The 26,826-nt window shown below is 44.2% G+C and overlaps 1 protein-coding gene across 2 annotated transcripts in view; it reads left to right on the top strand.

Moving 5' to 3' along the window:
- Positions 1–440: 440 nt before the first annotated feature.
- SCHIP1 (schwannomin interacting protein 1) overlaps positions 441–26,826 on the top strand; it is a 97,974-nt gene continuing 71,588 nt past the window's right edge. For both annotated transcript variants that reach the window (XM_071752795.1, XM_071752796.1), the window contains exons 1-3: positions 441–505; positions 1,397–1,477; positions 3,449–3,575. In XM_071752795.1, the coding sequence (XP_071608896.1) occupies positions 1,410–1,477; positions 3,449–3,575 (195 nt within the window). In that variant the 5' untranslated portion in view covers positions 441–505; positions 1,397–1,409. The remainder of the gene's footprint in view (positions 506–1,396; positions 1,478–3,448; positions 3,576–26,826) is intronic.

The following is a 26,826-nucleotide window of genomic DNA, read 5'->3' as shown; positions in this document are numbered from 1 at the left end:
GCTGACTCCTCTCCAATCAAAGCAGCCACACACCTGAGACATGAAAGAACATTTTCCTTTTTTTGCTCTGATTATTCCTTTTTTTTTTAATATGTAGGTCGGATATTTTCTTTCCAACTTGTGCTGGGCAGATGGGTCAGTACCTTGGTTTTTTTAGTTTTTTGGGTTTTTTAGGGTTTTTTAGTGTTTTGTTCCCAGTGTTGGCTGAGGGGGCATCTCCCAAGCCAGGCAAAGGTTTCCCATAACTACTGAATATAAATATAAAACAATATATAAATATAAATATATAATATATATAATATAATATATATAATATATGATATATAATATATATTTATATATAAATATATATATAAATAAAAATACATAGTTTATATAAATATAAACTTTTACATAAATATAAACTAACTGAAATAAATGTTTTGTTTCTCTCCCTGCAGGAAGAACTCAGAAGGCTGCAGCACACCTTGGAACAGGTCAATAATGGCAAAGACTTGCTTCAAAGGTAAATGGGGGATTTCTGGGGGGTTCTTACATGTGGTCCAGTAAGATGGCAACAAATCCCTTCCTGTGGGACAGGCTGGTTCTTGCCAACCATGTTTCTCTTGGTAATATCCTAAATATCCAAGCTTTTGCACCTCTCCCGTGAACACTTCTTATTTTTAGTTACAGGAGGATAATTTCTGAAAGCTGCTGCTGATTGAATGATGTAATTAAGTGCCCAGTAAAGTCTCAAAATAACTCCACAGGTTGGGGTCTAATCTTACAACTTTTCCCACCAAGACCTTCCATCCATGGTGCTTGTCCCATCCAAAGCAACGTCCACAGATGTTTTGTTTTTTTTTTTTTAATCTTCCAGCATTTTCCACTCACTTTCTCAAAGCAATCTGCTCCCAGCACCAGTTCCCTGGCCATCATTTATAATGAAGAATTTTTTTCCTTCCCATTCCTGGATGGCTTTTGCTGATGTAATTCATTTTGCTACCAGCATTTCCATTGCTCCTTTCCATTTTACTCTCCAGCTTTTCTAACGTAGCCCCAGGGATGAGAGTTAATTTAGAAAGAATATCTGTTATATTTGTCAGTGTTGGGGTTTTGGGGTTGTTTGGTTGGGTTTTTTGTTTTTTTTTTTTTTTGCTTTGTATTTGCTGCAGCTTCTTTGCTGGGTGTGGCTGTCTCTGGAGCAGGTGGAGTGTAATGACCCAGGTGGGCTCTGATCTGGAAAATGGACCCAAATTGGTACCAAATGAGGCTGGAGACAAGGACCCTTCCTCCAAAGACAGCAACACCTTATAACCAGCAGCTCCTCTGCCTTCTTGTCAAAATTTCAGAATTAATTTGCAGCAGCAGCAGCACGTTGAGGAGCCCTAAACCCATTCTCTTTGTTTCTCCATAGCCATCAGCTTGCCATGGATGAAGAAAATAATATTGAAAAATATAATATCAACTTACAGCCCCTGGAATCCAAAGTGAAAATGTAAGTAACCAAGCATGTCATTTCTGCCTCTAAATGCAGCAGGGTTTGTCTGATTCCTGAAGCACAAAATGCAGCCTGTAGCCCCCCTGGATTTCTGTATAACATCAAATACTAAATAAACTTCAGTTTTGCCAGCTAGCTAAGCTCTTCCTTACCTTTTAGGCACACAAACATTCTCTTTGAGTTGAGGTTCAAATGCTAAGCTTTAATGTTGCACTGATTTTGTCATTTCCTTGGTGAAACTGTAGAATATTGGAAAAATTTAGATTTTTCATAGCACAGAGAGTGTCCTAGAGTGGGGAAGTATTGTGGAAAGCAAGGAATTCCTTGTGTGGGATTGTTCACATCTGATGGGAAGCCTGGGGACAGCTCCTCAGGCAGCTCCTGGGGCACCTCTGCAAGGAGCAATCCTTAAATTTTCCTGGGGCTGGAGATGGAAGTGCTGGAGAAGAGGCCTCTCCCAGTGCTGTTCCTTCAGTTCCATCCAGCTGGATCCTGTTCTGCCCTAACGTGTGGCCCCTGGACTTCTCAGCAGACAATGAACATTTAGCATGCATCCAAAAAATCAACATTTTTATGCTAAATCCCCAACTACCTCATGGCAAAATTCTCTGACAGCCAGCTTTGGGGTGCAGCTTCCCTCAGAGCTGTATTCAGTGCTGTGTTATACACTGAATTTCACTATTTAGTGAAATTTGACTGTTTATTTAGTTAGCTAACTGGGTATACAGGATGTAAAAATATTAATGCTATAATGAAATATTCAGAGGAGATGAAGCTTCAAATTAAAATCCATCCAGTGCCTTTTAGACATGCAAACCAAATATCAAATCAAATCAAATCGTATTTATCTCGATCAAATATAAACCAGGTGAGAGAATAAAATTCTGGGGAGCTTTCTGGACGGGTGGTAATGACTTCATCTCAGTTAAGTTAAGCTTTAGAAGAGAGAGTGTGTGTAGATATGAGTATGTAAATACTGCTTGCAGAGATTATGCAGTCAAGCTTGAAGCTGAAACAACACCCAGTGTAAATGCTGGAGGTGTGAAGGTGTCAGGGGTGTTTCCTGCAGAGCTGAGGGGTCATCCTGCCTGCAAACCCCCCCAAAAAAAGTTGTGTTAATGCATCAACACCTATTGAATTCCCAACACCTCTCAGGATGGGGGAGGCAGAGCCAGGCTGGCACTGCCACCTGCTGAGAGCTGCCCTGCCCTCCCACTGCCCACACAGCAAATCTGATTTCTTTATAAAATTGCCTGTCTGGTTTTAGAAACCTGGCCAAAGTTTAGGGTTTGGAAGCAGAGCTCCTTCTGTGATCCCCACGTGTTGCTCTGGAGGAGGTTTTACATCCTCAGCTCCCCAGAAGGGAGATGTCAGAGTCCTGCTCTGGCTCTGAACTTCTGTGTCTGATGGGGAGCTGCAAGCTGATGGACTTGAGGTGTTGCAGGCTGGTTTTTCTCTTAAACAGAGATGCAAGATGGAAGAGAATTACTGAGCTATGTCCAAGTCTGAAATTAGAATCAAAGAATCCTAGAATGGCTTAAGTTGGAGGGGACCTTGGAGATATCTCCTGCAAGGAGGGGCACCTCTCATCCAGACAAGGCTGCTCAAGGCTTCATCCAACCTGGCCATGAACATTTAAACAACTTCTGTAGGTTCTGTAGGTTAGGGATTTAAAATTTTGAGGTCCCTCCCAACCCCTAACATTCTGTGGTTGTGTGAGTCTGTGAAATGAGGAATTGCTTCTACCTCAGAGATACCTGAGTTACACCTAAGAGCAGAGCTCAGGCCACACCAGTGGTGTCTCCTCTAGAGAGGACAGCTACACCTGGTCATCACCCAAACTGGAAAACAAAGTTCACCAAGTAGAAACCCACCAGAATCGTGTCCTCAGTCAAGAATATATGTATTTTAACCAGCTTTTGTTTCTGTATTCCCCCCCTCAACCCCTGTGTCCTGGTGTCTGGGCAGCATCCAGCGCGCATGGCGCGAGTACCTGCAGCGCCCGGAGAAGCGCAGCCCCTCCCCACCATCCCTCTCCTCAGGGAAGATGAGCAGATCCATCAGCATGAACACCTTTTCTGACACCAGCACCCCCGTGAGTACTGGGAAAGGTTTTCCCATCCCTTTGCTTTTTGTTTGCTTCCTCCCAGGGACTTTAGGAAGGGCAGGTCCTGTCTGACCAACCTGAGCTCCTTTTATGATCGAGTGACCCGCCTGGGGGATGAGGGGAAGGCTGTGGATGCGCTCTACCTGGACTTCAGCAAAGCCTTTGACACCGTCTCCCACAGCATTCTCCTGAAAAAGCTGTCAGGCCACAGCTTGGACAGGAGAACCCTGTGCTGGGTTAGGAACTGGCTGGAGGGCCGGGCCCAGAGAGTGGTGCTGAACGGGGCTGCATCAAAATGGCGGTCGTGGTGTCCCCCAGGGATCAGTGTTGGGCCCAGTGCTGTTTGATATCTTTAGTGATGATTTAGATGAGGGGATTGAGTCCATCATCAGCAAATTCACAGATGACACCAAGTGTGGGGGGAAGTGTGGATCAGCTGGAAGGCAGGAGGGCTCTGCAGAGGGACCTGGACAGACTGGAGAGTTGGGCTGATCCCAAGGGGATGAGGTTCAACACAAGAACCCCATGGGGAGCTCCAGGCTGGGCACAGAGTGGCAGAAAGGGAGCTGGGAGTCTGGATTGCCAGGAAGCTGAAGAGGAGGCAGCAGTGTGCCCAGGTGGCCAAGAAGGCCAATGGCATCCTGGGCTGGCTCAGGAAGAGCGTGGCCAGCAGGTCCAGGGAAGGGATTCTGCCCCTGTGCTCAGCCCTGGGGAGGCCACAGCTTGAGTCCTGTGTCCAGTTCTGGGCCCCTCAGCTCAGGAAGGAGATTGAGGTGCTGGAGCAGGTCCAAAGGAGGCAACTGGGCTGGGGAAGGGACTGGAGCACAGATCCTCTGAGGAGAGGCTGAGGGAGCTGGGGGTGTTGAGGCTGGAGAAGAGGAGGCTCAGGGGAGACCTCATCACTCTCTCCAACTCCCTGAAAGGAGGTTGGAGCCAGGGGGGGGTTGGGCTCTTTTCCCAGGCAACTCTCAGCAAGACAAGAGGGCACAAGAGGGCTCAAGTTGTGCCAGGGGAGGTTTAGGTTGGCCATGAGAAAGAATTTCTTTCTGGAGAGGGTGATCAGGCATTGGAATGGGCTGCCCAGGGAAGGGGTGGATTCTCCATCCCTGGAGCTATTTCAAAAGAGCCTGGATGTGGCACTCAGTGCCATGGGCTGGGAACCACGGGGGGAGTGGAGCAAGGGTTGGACTTGATGAGCTCTGAGCTCCCTTCCAACCCAGCCCATTCTAGGATTCTAGGATTCTGATTCTATGATTCTATGATTCTATGACTTTGGAGAACTGCAAGCTGAACGATGAGCTCCTGGTGAAAGAAGGAGTTGGTAGGGGAGGTGGGAGGTGAACCCAGGAGCTGGTGTGGTTCTTGTAGGTGCTGCTGAGCTTGAGATCTGGGTCTCCTGCACTGGCCCAGGCTGCCCAGGGCAGGGCTGGAGTCCCCATCCCTGGAGAAGTTACAAAGCCCTGGAGATTTGGACACGGGGCAGTGGTGGCCCTGGCACTGCTGGGTCATGGTTGAACTCAATGGTCTTAAAGGTCTGTTCCAACCCAAATGGTTCTGATGGTGTGTGTTGGACCCAGCAGGGTGCTGAGAGATGGGAAAAGGTGTTTCCAAGTGGTGGTGTGGTGTTCTGCAGAAAGCAGCAGTCTTCTCATGGGTTTACCACTTTGTGATCTCAAAAAAACCCCAGATTGTGGTGCTTTCCCCTCAAATTATTGCGGTTTGTATGGTGGTTTGGTTTTTGATTTTTTTTTTTCCTAAAAGAGACTTAGAGAAGTTGATCTAAGGATTAATAATTCAACTTGATTTTGGAGGCAACTGTGGAGACTGGGTGGCCAGCAGCTGGAGCCTGGGCTTCTCTTTTTAAGGTGACTCTAAACTCCAGCCCCAAACATTGAACCCATTTTGTGTCACTCGTGTGGCTCTGGAGAGGGAAGTTTGAGGTAAAAAAAATCAGCAGGTAGATTCAATGCCTGTGAATTTTGCTTCCAGCTTCCTGACACGGGAACACATCAGCTTTGAGGGAAATTTTAGGCTCGGGATGAGATGAAATAATCCAAGAGATTGGAATTTGGGAATCTCCTTTTCACCCCTCTGGAGCCGCAGGGTGGGAGCGCTGAGCTCCCGTTTCCACCAGAGGTCCCTACAAGCCCGCGCAGGAAAGCTCCGGGAGGCCCTCGGGGGCTCTCGGGCAATCAGACTTTTGGGTTTTTAGGTTTTTGGGGTCTTTCGGGGTAAAACGGTCACACGGGAGAGGTCCCGATTTGGGGGGAAGCGAAGCTGGGGCGCTAGAGTTGCTGCTTGAGTTGGTGTGGCTGCAGGGCTCATCCTTCCCAAGGGAAAATGGGAAGTGTGTCCTTAGGCTTTCCCAGTGCTTGAGCCTGCCCCGAGCCTCTGAAAAATTAAGGAAAAAAAAAAATATATTAATTTTAATTTAAAAAATTAAATTTAAAAAATTTTAAAGGAAAACTATTTTTAAAAAATTTTAAAGAAAATGGGAAGTGTTTCCTTGGGCTTTCCCAGTGCTTGAGCCTGCCCTGAGCCTCTGAAAAATTAAGGAAAAAAAAAAATATTAATTTTAATTTAAAAAATTAAATTTAAAAAATTTTAAAGAAAAAGTATTTTAAAAAAATTTTGAAGAAAAAAAATTTTTTTTTAATTTTAAAGAAAAATAACAGATTTGGAAATAATATTCTTGTTTACAAATACTTTGTTTGTTTAAAGTGGCAAAACTACATTTCTGAGTGACCTGCCCTGCTCCTGCTCCTGCTCCTGCTCCTGCTCCTGGTCCTGGTCCTGGTCCTGGTCCAGCTGTGTCCCCCGGGCTCCTGGCTGGGTCCTGTCCCCTTCTCCCGGTGACTCAGAGTGGCTTTAGGTGCCTGAGTCGCAAAGACGTCACCTGGGCAAGGCACAGAAACACTGAGAACCCCCACAGACCAGAGAGAGCTCCAGGGGACAGCATCCAGAGCTCTGGCACAGCTGCAGGGGCATCTCGATTGTTTTATTTTATTTTATTTTATTTTATTTTATTTTATTTTATTTTATTTTATTTTATTTTATTTTTTATTTCATTTTATTTTATTATTTTTTATTTTATTTATTTTTAATTTTATTTTGTTTCGGTTTATTTATTTTTATTTAATTTTTAAAATTTTGTTTATCTTTGTAGTTTGTTTTTATTAATCAATATAAAAAAGTATAAAATAAAATATCAATTTATACTTTATACTTTTTAATTTTCATTTCTATTTCGAATTTTTTAGTTTTATTGATTTTTATTTATTATTATTATTTATTATTTTATTATTTATTTATTATTTAGTATTTAAAATTTTATTTATTTATTTATTATTTTATTTTATTATTTTTTATTTTATTTATTTTTTATTTTATTTTGTTTCGTTTCATTTATTTTTATTTAATTTTTAAATTTTTGTTACTATTTGTAGTTTATTTTTATTAATCAAGTATAAAAAAGTATAAAATAAAATATCAATTTATACTTCATTTTATACTTTTTAATTTTCATTTCTATTTCTAATTTTTTAGTTTTCTGGTCTTTTTTTATTTTTGTATTTTATTCTATTTATTTTATATTTTTTATTTTACGTATTTCCTCTCTACATTTTACTTTATAGTTTTTATCTTATTTTCAATTTTTAATTTTTTAAAAATTTTTATTTTTTTACTCTCTAGTTTTACTTTGTTTTATTTATTTCTCATTCCATTTTCTACATTTTTCTTTTCTTTTTCTTCTTTTCCCTTTAACCGAAACCCTCCCGTCCGTCCTTCAGCACCGCGGACAGCGGCGGCACCTCCCGGACTTCCCGCCCGAACTTCCCGCTTTTTTTCCTCCTCTTCCCCACATTCCCTCCGAGGCCGGGCCGGCCCGGTGATCCCCTGGAGCTGGAGCAGGATCCTGGGACATCCTCTTTTAGGGCTGGAAACCTGGGAAACCCAAACGGGACCCTCTGGAATTGGGTCCCTATTTCCTGGCTCTCAGCACCGCCACAGGAAATCATTCCCAAACTCTTCCCCTCCTCCTCCTCCTGGGGAGGTTCTGATTGGACACAAGAGGGAAATTTTTCCCCATGAGGACCCTGGGATGGTTTCAGGGGAAGGGGTGGATTCCCCCACTCTGGAATGTTGGAAGTCTGAGGTAAAAAATAACCTGAGGGGGGTTGGAGCAGATGGGCCTTGAGCTCCCTTCCCACCTGAGCTTCTGGGATTCTGGGACTCTGTCCCCAAGCAGCAGTAACTGCAAATAGACCATAAACCAAAATCCCAGGAAGGACCAGATTCCTGCTTTTTTTCCCATGAGGATACTGCTGACAGTAACAGAAATGTCACTTCTTTGTCAAATACCTGTAATTTACCCTCTGATATTCAGGGCAAGAGCAATGAGCACCAACTGGAAGAGGTTCTACCTGAAATGTTCTGGGTTGGGTTGGGTTTTTTTTTGGTTGGTTGGTTGGTTGGTTGTTTTTTTTGGTTTTTTTTTTTTTTTTTTTTTGTTTTGTTTGTTTGTTTGTTTTTTTTTTTTTTTTTTTTTTTTTGTTGGTTGGTTGTTTTTTTTTGGGGGGGGTTTTTTTGTTTTTTTTGTTTTTTTTTTTTGTTTGTTTGTTTGTTTTTGGTTGGTTGGTTGTTTTTTTGTGTTGGGTTTCTTTGGGTTGTTTTTTTTTTTTTTTTTTTCCTTTGAGGATGATCCAGTAACACCACAACTTGCCCAGAGAGACCACGGACTCTCCATCCTTGGACATATCCAAAGGCCTCTGGACATGGTCCTGGGCAAACTCCTTGAGCAATGGACTGGTCCAGGTGGCCTCTGGAGGCTCCTTCCAACCTCAGACATTCTCTTGAAATAACCAGTAGGAACTGGAGTGAAATGGTTGAATGTGGAGCATAATATCAGATCAAAAATAACCCCAGAGAAACCTTTCCAGCTCATTCCACTCATCATCAAACCTTGCGTCCAGCTGGAATTCTTGCCTTGGAGCTTAGGGATGCTGGGCTGCAATAAAAATATTTTTATTTAGTGATATTTAGCACATGATTCACTAAACTTGCTCTTGGGGAGGGAAAGTAGCAGAAAAAAAAAAAAAAAAGATGCAGGAATTGGACTTTTTTTATCCATATGTGTTTTGATAGTGGTGCCTGGAAAGCTTTGCCCATCTTCACCCACTCATCCTGTGTGTGTGTAATTTTCTCTGTACTGCAAGCATGAAATAGTGGCCTCTTAATGCAGATTTATTGCTAAAGCCTGGAAGTGCTTGCTGTAGGCAGGACTTAAGTGCCTCTTTTTCATTAAATCATAAAATTCACAACGTGCAAATAGTCCTAATGCCTGGGTGGGGATCTCTCCAGAAAATCAACACTTTGCCTTCCTAACTCACAAACTTCTGGGATGGAACAAAGAAGAAAGGAGAAAAAAAAAAAAAAAAAACCACATTATTACAACATGCTGCTCACTGGAAATTATTTATCTCCTTTAATTCTAGCAGTTAGTTTGCTTTTTGGGGAATCCCTACTCTTTATTTGGTGTCATTTCTAAACACTCTCTTGTTCAGGAAGATGGAATTTTCTAAGAATTTTAGGGTTTCATATTTGATTTGCTCTCCCAGGAGTTGTCATCCTTATGGCTTAGGGGAAAAAAAAAAAAAGTCCTGAATGTTTTCTAACATCATCTATTTATAAACCTTGTCACCTTTAGCTAAAGTGAGCTTGGCTTCACACACTGCAATGCAGTGCAATTTAGAAGCAAGAAAAATGTCTGGGGTAAAACCCAGGCTCCACCATGTGAGGTTTTAAAACTCCTCAAGGCTCAATGCAGTCAGAGCCCCCCCTCCAGGAGCTGGGAACTGGGTTTGGTTTTGTTTATTTTTGGTTGTTTTGGTTTTTTTTTGTGTGTATTATTACTTAAGTTTGACTTAAAAAAAAAAAAAAGAATTTTACCACCCAAGATGGAAGAGATGATTTCAGTCAGTGAATTCATCCTTTTCCTCATGCATCACCCATCACCCTCCCTGATGGAATTTCAGGCAAGACATTCCCAAAAGGAACCTGCCTTCAACCCAAATTCTGCCTTCTGCTTTCAGCAAAGCCTTTGACACCTTCTCCCACATCATTCTCCTGAAAAAGCTGTCAGGCCACAGCTTGGACAGGGGCACCCTGTGCTGGGTTAGGAACTGGCTGGAGGGCCGGGCCCAGAGAGTGGTGCTGAACGGGGCTGCATCAAAATGGCGGCTGTGGTGACCCCCCAGGGATCAGTGTTGGGCCCAGTGCTGTTTAATATCTTTAGTGATGATTGAGATGAGGGGATTGAGTCCATCAGCAGCAAATTCACAGATGACACCAAGCTGGGGGGAAGTGTGGATCAGCTGGAAGGCAGGAGGGCTCTGCAGAGGGACCTGGACAGACTGGAGAGTTGGGCTGATCCCAACGGGATGAGGTTCAACACAACAACCCCATGGGGAGCTCCAGGCTGGGCAGAGAGTGGCAGAAAGGGAGCTGGGAGTCTGGATTGCCAGGAAGCTAAAGGGGAGGCAGCAGTGTGCCCAGGTGGCCAAGAAGGCCAATGGCATCCTGGGCTGGCTCAGGAAGAGCGTGGCCAGCAGGTCCAGGGAAGGGATTCTGCCCCTGTGCTCAGCCCTGGGGAGGCCACAGCTTGAGTCCTGTGTCCAGTTCTGGGCCCCTCAGCTCAGGAAGGAGATTGAGGTGCTGGAGCAGGTCCAAAGGAGGGCAACCAGGCTGGTGAAGGGACTCGAGCACAGGCCCTATGAAGAGAGGCTGAGAGAGCTGGGGCTGTTCAGCCTGAAGAAGAGGAGGCTCAGGGGAGACCTCATCACTCTCTCCAACTCCCTGAAAGGAGGTTGGAGCCAGGGGGGGGTTGGGCTCTTTTCCCAGACGACTTTCAACAAGACAAGAGGACACAGTCTTAAGTTGTGCCAGGGGAGGTTTAGGCTGGATATCAGAAAGAATTTTTTTATGGAGAGGGTGATCAGGCAATGGAATGGACTGCCCGGTGAGGTGGTGGATTCTCCATCCCTGGAGACATTTAAAAAGAGCCTGGATGTGGCACTCAGTGCCATGGTCTAGCAACCGCACCGGTGGGTCAAGGGTTGGACTTGATGATCTCTGAGGTCCCTTCCAACCCAGCTAATTCTATGATTCTATGATTCTATGATTCTAAGGTTGGAAAAAAAAGGACTTGTGGTAGTGATGGCTCCACCCAAAATGTTTCGAGGGGGTTTCAACCCTCTGACCTGTAGGCAGTCCCATTGTTCCCATGGGGAATGTGGATTTTATCCCTGCTCATTCCACTCCTTTTGGAGGCTAAAACTAAAATTCTGTGTCCCAGAGCCACGAGGGGTTGGTGGTTCTTGCTGTCTCAAAGGATTTTGCAGCCTGCTGGAGTTAGAAAAAAGTGGCTGAAGGCAAAGCCAGGTGTGGAAGGACAAGAGGAAACGGGGTCAGGTTGCACCAGGGGGGGGGTTCAGATCAGATATTAGGGAAAAATTCCTCACCAAAGGAATTTGGAGTGGTGAAGCATTGGAGCAGGTTGCCCCTGGAGGTGGGGGAGTCACCACATCCCTGGGGGGATTAAAAAAAAAAAATGGGAAGATGTGGCCTAGGAGATGTGGGAGGTGATTAAGGTGGTGTAGGACTGCCAGGTGGACTCCATCATCTTGAAGGTCCTTTCCATCCATCATGATTCCATGATGGTTCCATGATGATTCCATGATTGATTCCATGATTCCATGATGATTCCATGATTCCATGCCATCAAGAGTGTTTTCCTGCCCAGACTCCACACAAGCTCTCCTCTCCTTCAGGTCCTATTGCTTTGCCCTCCCTCAAGCTAAATATTCCTTTCCCTGGTTTCCTCTCTGCTCTGTTTCCTGAAGAAAATATTATCCTGGGAGTAGGAATTGCCCCAAGGTGGAGCAGGAATCCTGTGTAGGACTCAAGCAGTGCCCACCTTGCCCCTTGGCTCATCTCCTGCCTGGAATTCCATGGGCACAGATAGCTCCAAAAGGAAAATTGCAGAATTATTTTTCTTCCCAGCAACTGCTGCTGTTCCATTTCCCCACCCCTCAGCTGTGTGGGAAGGTGCATGGGGTGCTTTGGCTCCAGCTCCAAGGGACTGGGAGATTTCCAGCCACACTTTATCCCTGAGGCAATGAATTCCCTCACTGGGATTAATTAGATCCTGATGTCACAAGGAGAAAAGAGATCTTGAAAAAGATCTCTTGAGGGCCTTTGATAAAGCAAGGTAGCCCTGCTAAAAAAAGTCCTAATATCAGAGAGGAGGTTTGGAGGAAACACAAGGACCTGAATCAACAGAGCATTTAAGTCTCCAGCCATTAGAATAAAAATTAATAAGACACATCCCAAAAATTTCTACTCCAAGAAAAGGTTGGGTTTATGTCCTGCCTTGTCCAGGACTTTAATAAAAACCCTAGAACAGCCCCATCAGCCCAAGAAGCCCCAACAGCTTTATTAAAACAAAGTAATTTATTAAAACAAAGTAAAGGAATAAGTTCTATCCAGAAACAAAAATTACAAGTCCTGTCTCTGGAGAGCACAACATTACTGGCTGCCACCTCATCCATATTTTTAAAGAAATCCCAGGAATCCCAAGCTGGAACTGGAATTATGTTCAATCCACCCAAGAACCCATGGCAATAAAACCATGCTGGGTGTTGCTGAAGGTGGGAAATGAAGGGGTAATTTAATCTCCAATACCCACAGAATCACTTCTCAAACCAAACAATGACCAAATGCACCAGAAAATTGTGTCTTAATCCATTTAGCTTGAAAAAAAATTAAAATAAGTATTGCCTCAGGGAAGGATCTGCTCACAAACCTGTTACTATCAGCACCCAGTTGGGCAAGAACTCATTTTGGAAATAATTCCAATGTCCAGGACTTTAATAAAAACCCTAGAGCAGTCCCATCAGCCCAACTGGTCCAAAGAAGGGTGTAGGAAATGTAAGGAACAGACCTTACATCATGAGGAGTAGGACCACAAGGAATTAGATACATAAAATACATGTACTAGAAAATTCTTAACATGTAGGGGAAACCCTACAGAAGTGGCCAGAGCCACCAGGTCCTCTTGGTGGCCTTGGTGACACTGAAATGTGGCAGCAGAGCTTTAGTGGGGGCTGGTACAGAGAAGATTTTCCCCTATATGTACAGTTTCTCCTCTCCCAAAGTGGAAAGGATTTATTTCTGCTCATCAAAGAAACGTTTAGATGAATTATACAGGAAAAGTGTATTTTTAACTGAACTGTTCTACCTATTTCTCTCACTTCTCTGAGTTTAAGCAAGCAAATAGCAAGGATTGTTCTGGTCTTTGGGAGGTTCTAAATCTGTTCCAGTAACTACACTTCTGAGCCAGCTGACTGCTTTTCTACATGAAATGTTCTTAGGGTCAGCTCAAGTTCATTAGTAAGATGCATATGACATTTTTAGGGGGCAGAATGTGCTGAATGAACAGCAATTTAGAAGCCCTGAGACCTCTTGGCAAAAGTCTTCATTTTAATATTCAGATGACACAAGAACTTCCCACACAGGAATTATCAAATCTCACTCATATCTTGAATTCATTAAGTGTAAAATACTATTTGGTTGATTGACCTCTTAATGTTCTCCATCCATTTTGCCTTTGGTCCCATTCCAAGAACAAATGACTTTATAAACCCAGCTTGATCCAGACTGCCTGTTGGTTTGGTTTTTTTTTTTTAAATGATCTTATTATTGCTCCCTGCCACCAAGGTGTGCAAAGGGAATTATTTCCAAAATGAGTTCTTGCCCAACTGGGTGCTGATAGTAACAGTTTTGTGAGCAGATCCTTCCCTGAGGTAATACTTATTTTAATTTTTTTTCAAGCTAAATGGATTAAGACACAATTTTCTGGTGCATTTGGTCATTGTTTGGTTTGAGAAGTGATTCTGTGGGTATTGGAGATGAAATTATCCCTTCATTTCCCACCTTCAGCAACACCCAGCATGGTTTTATTGCCATGGGTTCTTGGGTGGATTGAACATAATTCCAGTTCCAGCTTGGGATTCCTGGGATTTCTTTAAAAATATGGATGAGGTAGCAGCCAGTAATGTTGTGCTCTCCAGAGACAGCACTTGTAATTTTTGTTTCTGGATAGAACTTATTACTTTACTTTGTTTTAATAAATTACTTTGTTTTAATAAAGCTGTTGGGGCTTCTTGGGCTGATGGGACTGTTCTAGGGTTTTTATTAAAGTCCTGGACAAGGCAGGACATAAACCCAACCTTTTCTTGGAGCAGAAATTTTTGGGATGTGTCTTATTAATTTTTATTCTAATGGCTGGAGACTTAAATGCTCTGTTGATTCAGGTCCTTGTGTTTCCTCCAAACCTCCTCTCTGATATTAGGACTTTTTTTAGCAGGGCTACCTTGCTTTATCAAAGGCCCTCAAGAGATCTAAGGAACTTTGGGTTTTATTCAGTATTCTGAATTAATTCCACCATTTTTTTTGGTTGTGTCACTTAGATGTCTGCTGGTATGGAGCCCCTTTGGAAAATCTTGGAAAACATTTTCAGATCCAGAGTGGGGTTGGGCCCTCCAAAGAACCTGCTTTTCCATAAGAGTTTTTTTATATATTTCATATATTTTACTCAGTTTTGTCTGAACCATGTCTGCCATAGGAACAAGCTCCCATTAGGGTTTTTTTGCCCTCTGCAGGGATAAGTGCTCTTCCAACTTTCTTTTTCCTTGGGATTTTCTGGGTCTGCCACTAATTGCTTTTGACCTTTTTCCTTGTACACTTTTCCTATGGCCAGGCTCAGACAGATGTTTTCTGAGCATGGTGGACTGGAAGCAACTTGTACTAAGGAGGAAAATCTCTTTTTCTCCAATTCTGTGGCTCTTTCTCCCTCCCCTCTGCAGTACCAGGAACCTCCTCCACCTGACAGCCCCAAACATCCAATGTCCTACCCAAGTTACAGTGAATTTTGAAGGGTTCCTTTGTTCTGAAATTTTCTCATGTTTTTTTATGCAATAATGTTTATTTTCTCCTTGCCAGCCCACCTGAAGCCCCACTCAAACTGATGGCAAATCCCTGAGGTTTCCTCCTTGAGGAGCTTGAGCTTTGCCCATGCACCACTTGTGTCCTTGTCCCACGTGGGGACTCAACTTTGGGGCTTTAAGCTTCTCCTCAGGGAAATTTTAGGCTTTATTTTGCCCATTTGGGGTGGCTTTATATTCTCTATTAGCATCTTACCCTTTCACTTGCATCCCACCCTGTCTGCTGAGCAAGCCATGCCAGCTCTCATTGCCTCTTGGCAGGGGCAATTAATTTAATTTAAATTTAAATTTAATTAAAAATTAATTTAATTAATTTTTTTTCTTCCTGTTGAACAGCTGCAAAAATTAGGGAGGTCTGAGCAGTTATCAGGAGGAGCAGGACAGCAAAAAAAAAAAACACCCAGAGGTGAGGTGTGGAATAATTGCTGTGATATCTGATATTTGACATTTCCCTGCTGTGTCTAATCACCCATTCTTCACCCCGTGTGCACCAGTCGTGTTTGCTTCATTATTTTAAAATTTAGAAGCCTTTTTTTTTTCCCCATTCCAACCTGTGTTTCCAGCTCCTCATTATGGTGGTGCTTTAATTGCATTACTTCTCTCGTGGTGCAGCTGAACATCCTGCTAGGAAAATGCTGGATTATTCCAGCTGGAATAATGTCAGTGGGAGAGCTTGGGTCTTTGCAAGGTATTTAAAATTCTGTTGCTGTTCCCCTAAGCCCCAGGCAGTGGATTATTTTTTTTTCATGGACAGACAGAGCATCCTTCTCTTGGGGGTTTTATGACCAGAGTGTTTAAATGATAAGGCAATGAATGGGGCACCTGCCACCCTCTATCAGCTGCCTAAATCAGCTCTTTCAGGCAGAAATCCAATACAGCAGAATATGTTTCAAATGGATTTTTCAGGTACAAGGTAGAACAAGGCATTTTGAGAGTGTTCTTGATGCATTTGCACCAAGGTAGCTCTAAAGACATTTCTATTGCTTCAATAAAGATGTAGTTAAGAGGCTTTCAAGGCATCTTCAGAATAACAGAATGACTCTGGTACTCTGAGGAGCTAAGGAGAGCATCATATTGTTATTCTGTTTGATTATCCTGGTGTCCAGAAGTCTGAGATGCTCCACTGCTGTCTGGATAAAAAATTTCTGATTTAGTGAGGAACTAGAGGAGCATCTTGCTCCCAAGGGCAGTTTGGGGATGGGAAAGAAGGGAAGGTTCTCCATGCAGGGATAAAAATCCTTCCTGGGAAGGACTTTTTTTTTTTTTTTTAATTTTTTTTTCATTTGCAAAGGATTTTTTTTTTTTTTTATGCAAAGTATGGTGAAATGTAAATAATTAGCACATCCTAACACATGGAAACTCCATGGCATTTCCCTCCACCACAGTCTGCCCCAGCCTGTCCAAACCTGCTCCAGCCCTTCCTGAGCAGCCCCAAGGGGGTGGATTTCTCTTGTCTGTTGTATTTAACATCTTAAATTAGGACTGAACCAAAAAAAAAAGAAAAAATCTTGGTGGCAGATTTCAGAAGCAGACTTCTTAGCTCAAAGGGAACTGAAATGCAACGTGGGGATGCTCTGGAAAATTCAGCAGTTTTAGTTAGTCCAGAGGTGTTTGTTGGCATGGGAAGCAGTTATGGTCACGACCACAGCTTCTGGGGAAGTGCTGTAGACAGGAGTTTATTGATATTTCTCTCCCTGCTGGGAAGATATTTTCTAGATTTTCTTCTGAAATCATTTTTAAGAGTGTTAAGAGGTTCCACCAGCATCCCTGGGGCTGCCCCTTCCCATTTCTGAGCTTGCTGCACCTCTGTTAACAAAACCCCACTTGACTGAGACATAAATCTGATCTCAGGCCTCATGGCAAGGATCAGGGAGGCTCAGAAGAGCTTAGGTTTTGCAGGGATAAATCCCAATTTCTCTTCTCCATTCCTTTCTTTCCATCCAATAGGTTTAATCCTGATGTACTTAGTTGTATCCACAGGAACTTCTTCATTCTCTTGTAATGAAACAGACCCTTTGCTGATCCTTAACCCAAAGGAAAGGGAATTAAACTTTGTGCTCAGAGTGTGACCTTTCAGGGGGGACATTTGCTCCCTTCCAGAGAGAGGGCACTGATCTCCTGTGAATGTGAATCACAGCCTCAAACCCTACTTGATGCTCTAAAAATCACCCAGAGTTTCTTAATTCACTTTCCAGGAGGTTTAATGATCCAGAAAATGAAGAATATTCACATTTTGTCAAGGAAAAGATATTTTTTTTAATTTTAAAAGCTCATACTTCTCTTCCCTCATAGCCTTTAGCACCAGCACAGACCTTTGCCCCCTGCCCATGGTGAGTGGGACAGATTCCTTTCCACTCCTGAAATACAGTGGAAATATTGGGAATTTAGTCCTGCCATGGCTCTGGCTCTCTTAAACCAAAGAGCACAATTTCCTGCATGAAGTGGAGGCCATGAGATTCTCTATAATCCCACCAAAGAAATTAGAGGCTGAATCCCCTCTTTTTATTAAAAAAGCATTCCAGTGCCTCTGGATTTCAATGGATATATTTTCCAGCAGCACTGAGGGGCATTATTTGTGGCTTCTGCAGCATCTCTGTGGTTTGTACAAAGCCTTTGGCACACAAAGTGACTTTTGTGTGACTGAGCAGCAGGATGAAAGGTCCTGGGAGTTTGTGGGATCTCTCTGGACACAGCATCCTCCCCCTGGACAACTCTGGATCCCCCAAGCCAGACAAGGTTCTGCAAAGCATTTGCTTAAAATGTTGTCAGAATGCATCCTGTCCAGGCAAGTTTGCTTCAGCCTCTGTGTCTTGGTTTATTTAAAAACTGTGGCTCTTCCAAGAGGGATTTTATTTTGGTTTAATTATCATTTTGTGCACTCTCCACATGGTCCTGTTAAATGCCAGTTTGGTGACAAAGTTTTTATTGCTTGGTTTTTTCCCCTTTCTTAGACCTGAGAAGCACCTTGAGCAGAAGCTGGGTGTCACAGCTCTTGTTTTACCTTTTTCTGGGGTTTATTTTAAGGGGTCCCCTGGTCCCTGAGCAGCTGAACCAGTGGGGACAAGTGATGCTCAAGGTGCCTCCAGGGCTCTGCTGGATTGAATGCTGCCTTCAAGTCAGCCCTTATCCTCTTGCCTCTTTTGCTTCCCCTTTTTTTGGTGAAAAATAATAACAAAAAAGCTTTTGCTTTGAATATTTTCTGTCCCCTGATTGAGTTTGGGCAGTTGGTGTTCACATCCCTGAGCCAAGGAGGGTGGCACAGGGTGTTTGTTGGTTATTTACTGGGTTAAATAATATTTACTTGCTTGAAAACCACCTTGCTCAGCCTCTCTGCAGTGCTTTTTTTGTTGGTTAAGTAAAATTAAATTTTAATAATTATAAAAATCATAAATGAACAATAAAAATTTGATTGTAAATGTAAAGATTACCCAGATGTTTAAGTGCCAGACAGAGTCCTTCTGAAACTATTGGGAGATAGCTGGAAAAGAGGGAATTATTTTGTTGGCCACAGCAGGATTCCTTGGCTTGTACAACAGTGACAAAGTGATCAGCTGGAAATAATGCAGAGAGTTGCTGCTTCATAATTTGCCTTTCTTGCAGAAATATTTGATACAAATATTCAGGGAAACTGTGGGCAGGTGGAAATGCAAGAGTTGGGGGATTTTTCCTGGCACTTTGAGCAGAATGTATAATACTGGATGGTGTTATGCTAAGGATTTGCACTGGAATTCATATTTTTAGGGCTGCTTTGAAATGCAAATAAATAAAATATAAAGAAAAAAAAGAAAAAAAGGGTTTGAAAGGGCAAACCTTACCCTCTAAGAAATGCAGCAGACTGCAGAGAAGTATTTAGCTGAGTTATCTCCTCAGTGTTACCACGGATGGGGTGTAAGAGGATGATCTTTATGCCATGAAATGTGAGCTGGAAATCTTCAAATCCCCCCCAAAAATCCTTTCTGCTTTGCCAGGCAAGTGCCAGGGCTCTGAGCTTCTGAAAAGACTCAGTTCTTCCCAGTGGGGCTGGGGGGGTATTAAAGCTCCAAGGGATATTGGAAATCCTCTGGAATTCATGTCTCCAGGTATTTAGTGACCATAAAAGCTCCTCCAGCTGGGGGTGGGATCTTGGGTCCCCCCCAGCCTCATCTCAGAGCAGCAAATATTGTGCCAGCTCAGGATGAGGATGGAAATGACACCTTCAGCTTCACTACCAAAACCCTTCGTGTGACCACTGAGCCCAAACCCAACGTTTGGGGTATAATTAGTAGGAAATGGTACTTTTGTGTTCTGCAGCCTTGAGCTCAGGACTGAAGGAGGCTCAGAGTGATGGGGATGCTTTCCCAGGACTCAGATTGGATTTTTGAAGGGTGTCTGTGTGGAAATGGGCTTTGGGTCCAGATTCTGCAGAGAATTATTAAGGCTGAGCCATTCGTAGCAACCAAACGTGGGGGTTTTTTACACATCCCAGTGATCAGCCCCCTGCAGAGGGGCTGCTGCTGCCCACACAAATAACAACAGGAGGTGTAAATGAGGCAGGGAGAGAGAAAGGTGTGTTCTGACGTGCACAATTTTCTGAAATTTTTTCTTCTTTTAGAGCTGGGGCTTTGCAACCCAATGCCCATCCCTGGCTGGCCCTGGGGGCTCCCATCACTTGGAGGGGAAGGCTTGAAGTGTGTGCAGCCCCTTTTACACCCAGGAGCAGCAGACCTGTGTGTCTAAATTATTCTTATTGTGTGTAAATTCTTCTCCTGGAAGCCATAAAATCCTGGCCTCATCTCACCTATGGGGTTTTTTTTGGGACAGACCCTCCAGGAGGGGCTGATGTGCCACTGTCCCAGCAGTTCCCTTTCCAGCCTCCTGATTCCTCAGGCTTTGCTGGGCTGTGTGGCCAGCACAGGGTTAATTCCTGCTGCTCATCTCCAAATTAAACAATGATCAGATTGTTTTAACAGTTCACTGGGAGAGAGCCTGAAATACCCTTCAGTGAGCATTGATTTAGTGCTGGTGGCACCAGAGCCAGGAGATGACCCAGATACCAGAGCCCTGATGCAGATCTTGAACAGCTGGGATGGAATCAGTCATAAAATGGTGATTTATAGCACTTGGGAAAAAATGTCAGACTTAGGAAAATCCAATTTGTCCATCAAGTGTGCAAGCACCAGATGTGCTGGTGAGAGGGAGGGGGATTAGGGCTGCTCAGGGCAGTGGGAGCTTCATGTTCATGATGAAATTCAACATGATGAAATTCAACAAGGGGAAGTGTAGAGTTTTGCATTTGGGGAAGAACAACACGATGTCCCAGTATAGGTTGGGGGCTGAGCTGCTGGAGAGCAGTGGAGGTGAAAGAGACCTGGGGGTCCTGGTAGACAAGAAGATGCCCATGAGCCAGCAATGTGCCCTTGTGGCCAAGAAGGCCAATGGCATCCTGGGGTGCATTAGAAAGGGGGTGGTTAGGAGGTCAAGAGAGGTTCTCCTCCCCCTCTATTCTGCATTGGTGAGGCCACACCTGGAGTATTGTGTCCAGTTCTGGGCCCCTCAGTTCAAGAAGGACAGGGAAGTGCTTGAAAGAGTCCAGCGCAGAGCTACTGAGATGATTAAGGGAGTGGAACATCTCCCTTATGAGGAAAGGCTGAGGGAGCTGGGGCTCTTTAGTTTGGAGAAAAGGAGACTGAGGGGTGACCTCATCAATGTTTTCAAATATGTAAGGGGTGAGTGTCAGGGAGATGGAGTTAGGCTTTTCTCAGTGGTGACCAGTGATAGGACAAGGGGTAATGGGTGTAAATTGGAGCATAGGAGGTTCAAGTTGAATATCAGAAAACATTTTTTTACTGTAAGGGTGACAGAGCCCTGGAACAGGCTGCCCAGGGGGGTTGTGGAGTCTCCTTCACTGGAGACATTCAAAACCCACCTGGACACGTTCCTAGGGGATGGACTCTAGGGGGCCCTGCTCTGGCAGGGGGGGCTGGACTAGATGATCTTTCCAGGTCCCTTCCAACCCCTAGGATTCTAGGATTCTATGATTCTATGATTCATCCCCACAGCTGGAGGGGTTTGGAAGGGGAGTGAGATGACCCTCAGATCCCAGGCACCCTCCTTGGTTTTCCTCTCAGGTCAGCAGAATTTATTGCTGCCAGTTCAGGAGGGCAAATCTATCCCAGAATTTGAGCAGGGATAATTCTAAATATACTCAAAATACTTCCCAATAAATCACTTTGGACCTTCAAGCTACCAAGCTGCAAAACTTACCCAAGTTACTTTGTCTTGGTGGCCTTTTTTTCAGTGTCCAGGGGTAAATAACCATTGGAATCCCAAATTGGTTTGGGTTGGAAGGGAACTTAAGGAGTCCCAAGCCCATGGGCAGGGACACCTCCCCCAGCCCAGGATGCTCCAAGCCCCATCCAACCCCTCCCTGAACACTGCCAGGGATGGGGCAGCCCCAGCTGCTCTGTTGGGCAGTTGCTGCTAATTGGTAATTTCTAATTTGGCCAAATATTTGTTTAATCCTAAAAAGATCAACCCCCTTTCTCCTCTCTTTCTTAAAGTTCTGAAATACAGGGGCTTTATAGCCCAAGGAAACCTCTGTGTCACCGAGATGAGATGACTCAGGCAGCAAGAAATAGTTCTGGAAGGATGGAGTGAGCAGAAAGCATCTGTTTTGTCCTTTTCCCTCAAGAAAGTGATGTTATGTGTCATCAGGTTGTGCTTTCTGAGATTCCTTTTTGCTGGCTGCAAGCTTTGGAAACTAAAAAAAAAAAATTAAAAATTTAAAAAGAGCCTTTAGAGCTGATTTCTCATCCCCTTAAGGCTCCCCTTCTCCCCACAAGTATTTCTTCCCATACCTACCCAAAGTTACCAATAATTTTGGTGAGCAGAATTAAAGTAGGCAGGAGAAGCAGAAACTGATGGCTGAGTGGTCTCCAGGGAGGTTGGAGTTTTAATCTACTCAAATATACTCTTTGCATGAAGGTTTTTAACCTTTTCTTTAGCTTCTGATCCCAAAAGGTCTCACTGCTTTTTGGGGGATTGGTTCTTTCAAACATTTTTGTCTTTAGTAAATCACCCAATGAAAAGCAAAACCTTTGCCTGGGATGTCCCTCCAGCAGAAAGCTGAAATGTGTTCTGTAAATTGCTTGGAAAAATCATCCAAACCCTTATAAAAATGAGATTAATGGGAATAACCCACAAGCAGAAGAGGTTTAGTAACTCAGACAAGAAAAATCTCTCCTTGCTGACCCAAAACCTTGGAGTCAGGAGCATCCAGCATCCAGCTGCTGTCCCACCATCTGGGAATTGTTACTTATTCAGTATTTTCTACACAGAGTAACCTAAAAAAAAAAGCAGCTGGGGTGGGAGATCACTGGGTTGGGGTGGGGATGCTGCAGTGAAGCTCTCCTGATGCTGGCCAAGGAGCCTAAAAAAATGTTTCCACAGTGATAGGAAAATCTTATCAACCTGACAGCTCAGCAGACACTTGGGATGAAAAATAGCTCCAAGATTTCCAGCTGAACAACACAGAGTTCATTCCCCATCCATCAAAAGCCAACAGTGAAAGTTAATTTACCCCAAGCCACTCTGCTGATGGAAGCCAGGGCTGACTTTTTAATTTTAGGGGAGAGAAGGGGAAGTTTCACTGGTGGCTTTCTGACTGCCCATGTTTAGAGGGAGCAGAGCAGCAGAATGTGAGCATGGAAAAATAAATCTGAGTGAGCAGCCCAGTCCTGGGCAGTGTGTTAGTTCTAAAATGAGTCTTACCTGAACACAGAGCCATAGGAGGTATAAAGGAGGAGTCTGACCCCAGGAAATCTGTGCCTTTCCTTAGTGCTAAGCTCTCAAACTTTATGGGTTTGCCCCTCAACTCAGTGTTGGATGTGGAAAATGTCCCTTTGCTTTGTTCCTGACCTTTGTGGTCATGTGTCAGGGTTTAACACTGCCCTGGCAATTAAACCAAGTAACAGACACTCTCTATTAATCTCTCTCTCCTCCCTGATAAGAAAGGAGAGAGAATAAGGGAGAGAGACTGATGGGTTGGGAACTAAACTACACAACTTTAATGAAACAGGAATGAGAAATAGGAAAAATTAATAAATATATACAAATATACAAGAAAATGGGTACCACATTCCTCCCCTCTTTCCCCCAATAGCTCTCACATCACCACCGAGGCTGCAGGGCAGCTCTGGGAAAGTCCAGGCTGGAATCCTGGGCTCAGCAGCAGTTGGGAGCTGGAGGCAGGAACACACAGATATGGGCTGGGATGGATCAGGAGCACAGGCAGATGAACAGACGGGATCCTCCCAGGATGCCGGGGTGAAGGAATGGAAGCAGGAAAGGCAGGAAGGGCAGGCAGCCAGAAGCTGGAAGCAGGAAATCTGGCTTGGCCCTCCTGATCCCTCAAATTTATACTGAGGATGAGGTGTATGGGATGGAATCCTCTGTTTGGTCAATTCTGGCATCTCTCTTGTCCGTTCCTCCCCAAAGGAAGGATGCAGGTGGGACCTCTTTATGTTTTCCTCAGAGCTGAGCAGTGTCCTTGGCTCTGCACACCAGTCTCTAGCAGTAACTCTAAACATCAAGTGTTATCAGTCCTAGAAACACACACTGTCTGAGAAACTTGCTGCTCATTTCAGCAAGTGCAGATACTTACAAGAGACTGAGCTAAAAGCAAAAGTACAAGACAGAAAATCACCTTTATCCTGGCCCAAACCAGGACATCATGGAAATGTTTTCTTCATCTTGGGGATGAAGAGGTAAATTTATTTATTCAGTCTGAAGATGGTTTTAAGGGGGAAACTAAACCTCTAAGTAGCCCCTTGATTATCCCATTAAATTTCTGCAGGCTTTGGTGTGATGAGGATGAGTTCTGAGGAGGGAAACAATAACAAGGATGCTCCAGACAAACGGGGGGTTTAGTTTTTTGGTGTAATTCAACATCTCCAAAGGCTTTGGCAGAGAATTAGGGAACCACAAATAGGGCAGAGTCATTCCTCCTAAACCAGGAGGCTACAGGATTCCCAGGTGCACAAGGTGATGCTTAGGGTGTAGAAGGGAGATGGAAGACCCTTCCACCTCCAGCCTTCCCTAGGACATCTCCTTACAATTTGAAGCTTAAATTAAGGTGTTTCAGCCATAAACTGAGGAAATATGATCTCCTTTTATGAAGGTACAAGAAGTCTATTATAGAATCATGGAGTGGTTTGGGCTGGAAGGGACTTTTGAAGGGAAAATGAAGTTGCACAGGAACAAGAGATCCTGTCTTTGGTTCTTTTTTAATATTCAGAATATTGGTGGAAGGAGTGATTTCATTGCAGCACACCCAGCATTAGGTACAGCACAGGCTTTATTCCAGAAGACAAACTACAACCAGCTGGGAGCCACCCCCTCTGCTGCAATAATCAGAGCTCAGCCAGGAGAGGTGGAACAGAATTAATCCCAGGAGATTCAGCCTGAAGGCATCCCACAGTATTTAGGAAAAGGTGGGAAAGGTGTCTTCTTGGGCTAACATTTTTTTTAGAAAGAAGACCCTTTACGTAGCTTGACTGAACTGAGTGAAATGACCTAAAAAAAAAAAAAAAAAAAAGAAAAATACTCCCCCCCCAACAAAACCCAAGTTTTGCCACAAACACCCCAGGGAAGGGGACACAGCACCCAGGGGTGTTTTGCCAGGAATTTTGGTGTGTGCTGGAGGAAAAGGAGGAGGAGGAGGCTGACTCCACATGAACTGGGAGGTGAGCAATTCCTGCTTGTCCAACCCAAACTCTTTTTGCTGGTTTTGAAGGCAATTTGGCATCCTCTGAGCAGCAGGGTGAGCACCAGCCTGGGCTGGGCTCTGCCTGCCTTAGGGATGTGGGAAACACCATGAAGTGCACAACAGCCCCAGAATCCTCACTCCATGCATATAATAATATAATATATTAATATTATATGCATATAAAAAGCATCTAGTATTATATGGGTGCTTTCCCTTTCCTTCAGAAATTGGCTGACCACCTTCTCTTTGCTTTGGATTCAAAGGATCTTCATGACAACAACCCCCAGCCTATGGGAAGTGGTGATAAAAAGCAGGAAAAGCTTCAGTGGGGTGGTTTGCAGGTTTCCAGCAGTGGCTGTGGTTTCCAGCCATAGAAAAAGCAATAAATAAAAGCTGTTAGGATTGTTCTTTTCAGCTCTGGCTGATTTTATAGCCCGTGGTGCTTAAGCAGCCGTGCATAAAACTGAGTGATATCACTGGCAATTACTGCCAGAGCTTCCTCTTAATCCTTCTGCCTGGTATTTAAAGCTCTCTCTGGCATCCCAAGGGGCTGCATCCCCACAGCTGGGTGTCACCCACCCCAGGGATGATCCTGAGGGTGAGGAAAAGGCACCTCTGCTCCCAAACCAAGCTCAGCACTGAGCCCAGGCTGCTGGGAGGAGGATGCTCAGGTCACTGCAGGAGGGCTGGGACAGCAGAGGTTGGGACATTTGGTGGCACAACACTTGGTGGCTCTTCATGGGTCAATGGGTGGGTGTCATAGGGCATGGCCAACACACAAAAAACCCCAAAACCCCTTGGGTTTCTACCAAGCTTTGTATGTTTTCCACTTTCTGTCAGAAATTCAAGAGCTGGTTGGTTGGGTTTTAAAGCGAAGTCTCAAGTGCAAAGAAAACCCCTTTTGTTGTTCTTTTTTCTGTCTCTGTGCACAGTGACTGGGGCACCAGTGTCCTTACTGGGATCTCCCACAAGGCAGGGCAAAGATCTGGTCCCACCTTTTGTGGAAAGCTCAGCAGAAGTTGGTCCCAGTTTTCCTGCCCCCAGGTTTGAGAAGGAGCCTCCCTCATCTTGTTTTTCCACTGGCCCTTCCACTTTTTTAATTTTTCAGATGAAGCCTATTGAAATAATCCCTCATTAATTCAATCAGCTTCCCTAGGAAAATTTGAAATAATTGCATGTAAAATAAAATTTGGAGGGGTTTTCAACCTGACCCCTTCCTTCCCAGTTTCAGTCCCTGTGCTAGAGGGAAGGTGAAGCTTCTCTCACTTCTCCTGGCAGAAGGTAATTTTTTGCCATCACAAACCCATCCTTAGGTCTGGCTGGTGGCTGGTGAAGAAGATCTGACCACTCTGGTTCATGGATTTGTTCCCAGCCTGTCTGTGACTTCGGGTTGATCTCGATTTTTTCCATTTGAGGCAACTTGCAACGTTTTAACCCCACAAGAAATCTGCTGGAATGGAGATTTATTTCTTTATTTAACCTTCCGACAATGAAATCCCAGGAAACAGACCCTGAAGGGATTTATTCTGCCAGGAACCATCAGCTCTGAGCTTGCTGATAACCCCAAGGAGGGAAAAAATCCCAGTCCCAAAGTGAGCCAGCCCCGTGACATCCCTTGGGTCAGTGGGGACACCAACACAACCTGCTGAGCCTCAGGGTTGGATTTATCAGGGATGAATCCAAGGATTTAAGGGATGAATCCAAGGATTCATCAAAGTGTATGGGGGGAATTCCTCTCACCATCCCCCCAGCTCCCAGCAGCCTGGGCTGGCCAAGGGGGGGGCTCTTGCAGGGGTAGCACTGAGCTTTGCTGGGCTGAGGTTCTTTGGGCTTGGTTGGTTGGTTTCTTTTAATTTTAATTTTTCCTCTTTTCTCATCATCCCTGCTGCTTGTTTCTTCCCAGATGCTTTAGGAAAAGCTGAAATCTGCAAAGCAACCTGAAGTGTGTTTTCCTTTTCCTTTCTGTGCACTCAGTCCCATCCTTAAGAGCAGAAATTGGTCTGGACCAGCCCTAGACAGCCAGCCTATTTTTTTTTTTTTTTTTTTCTGCTTTAAATATCTCTCAGTTACACAGTGTTTTATGGAAAAAACAACGTCTCACCAGTCAGCATAAAGGATGTGGAGACAGATTTTAAGGGGTTTACTTTAACTGTTATGCATTTAAATGGTTCCATTAGGGTGGACACGTTCCCCTCTCTGCCCATAAAGCTCAGCCTGAAGAGAGCAATGTTGGCTCTTCAGAGAATTATATTTGGGGCTTTCTGGGTTTAAGTGGCTCCTGGCTTTATGAAAACAGTGATTTGAGGCAGACAAAGCAGCCTCCAGTTTAACCTTTGTGGCCAGAGAATTATTTTCTGTGCTTGCCTCGTGCTCTTATGATCTCTTATTACAGATTTCCTGGATAAATGAGTTAGGAGCAGCCTGGTCAGGG

This window comes from Heliangelus exortis, chromosome 9, assembly GCF_036169615.1.
Source record: "Heliangelus exortis chromosome 9, bHelExo1.hap1, whole genome shotgun sequence".
NCBI lineage: Eukaryota > Metazoa > Chordata > Aves > Apodiformes > Trochilidae > Heliangelus > Heliangelus exortis.
Note: the sequence above shows the minus strand (reverse complement) of the source record. Positions and strands in the feature narration are given on the sequence as shown.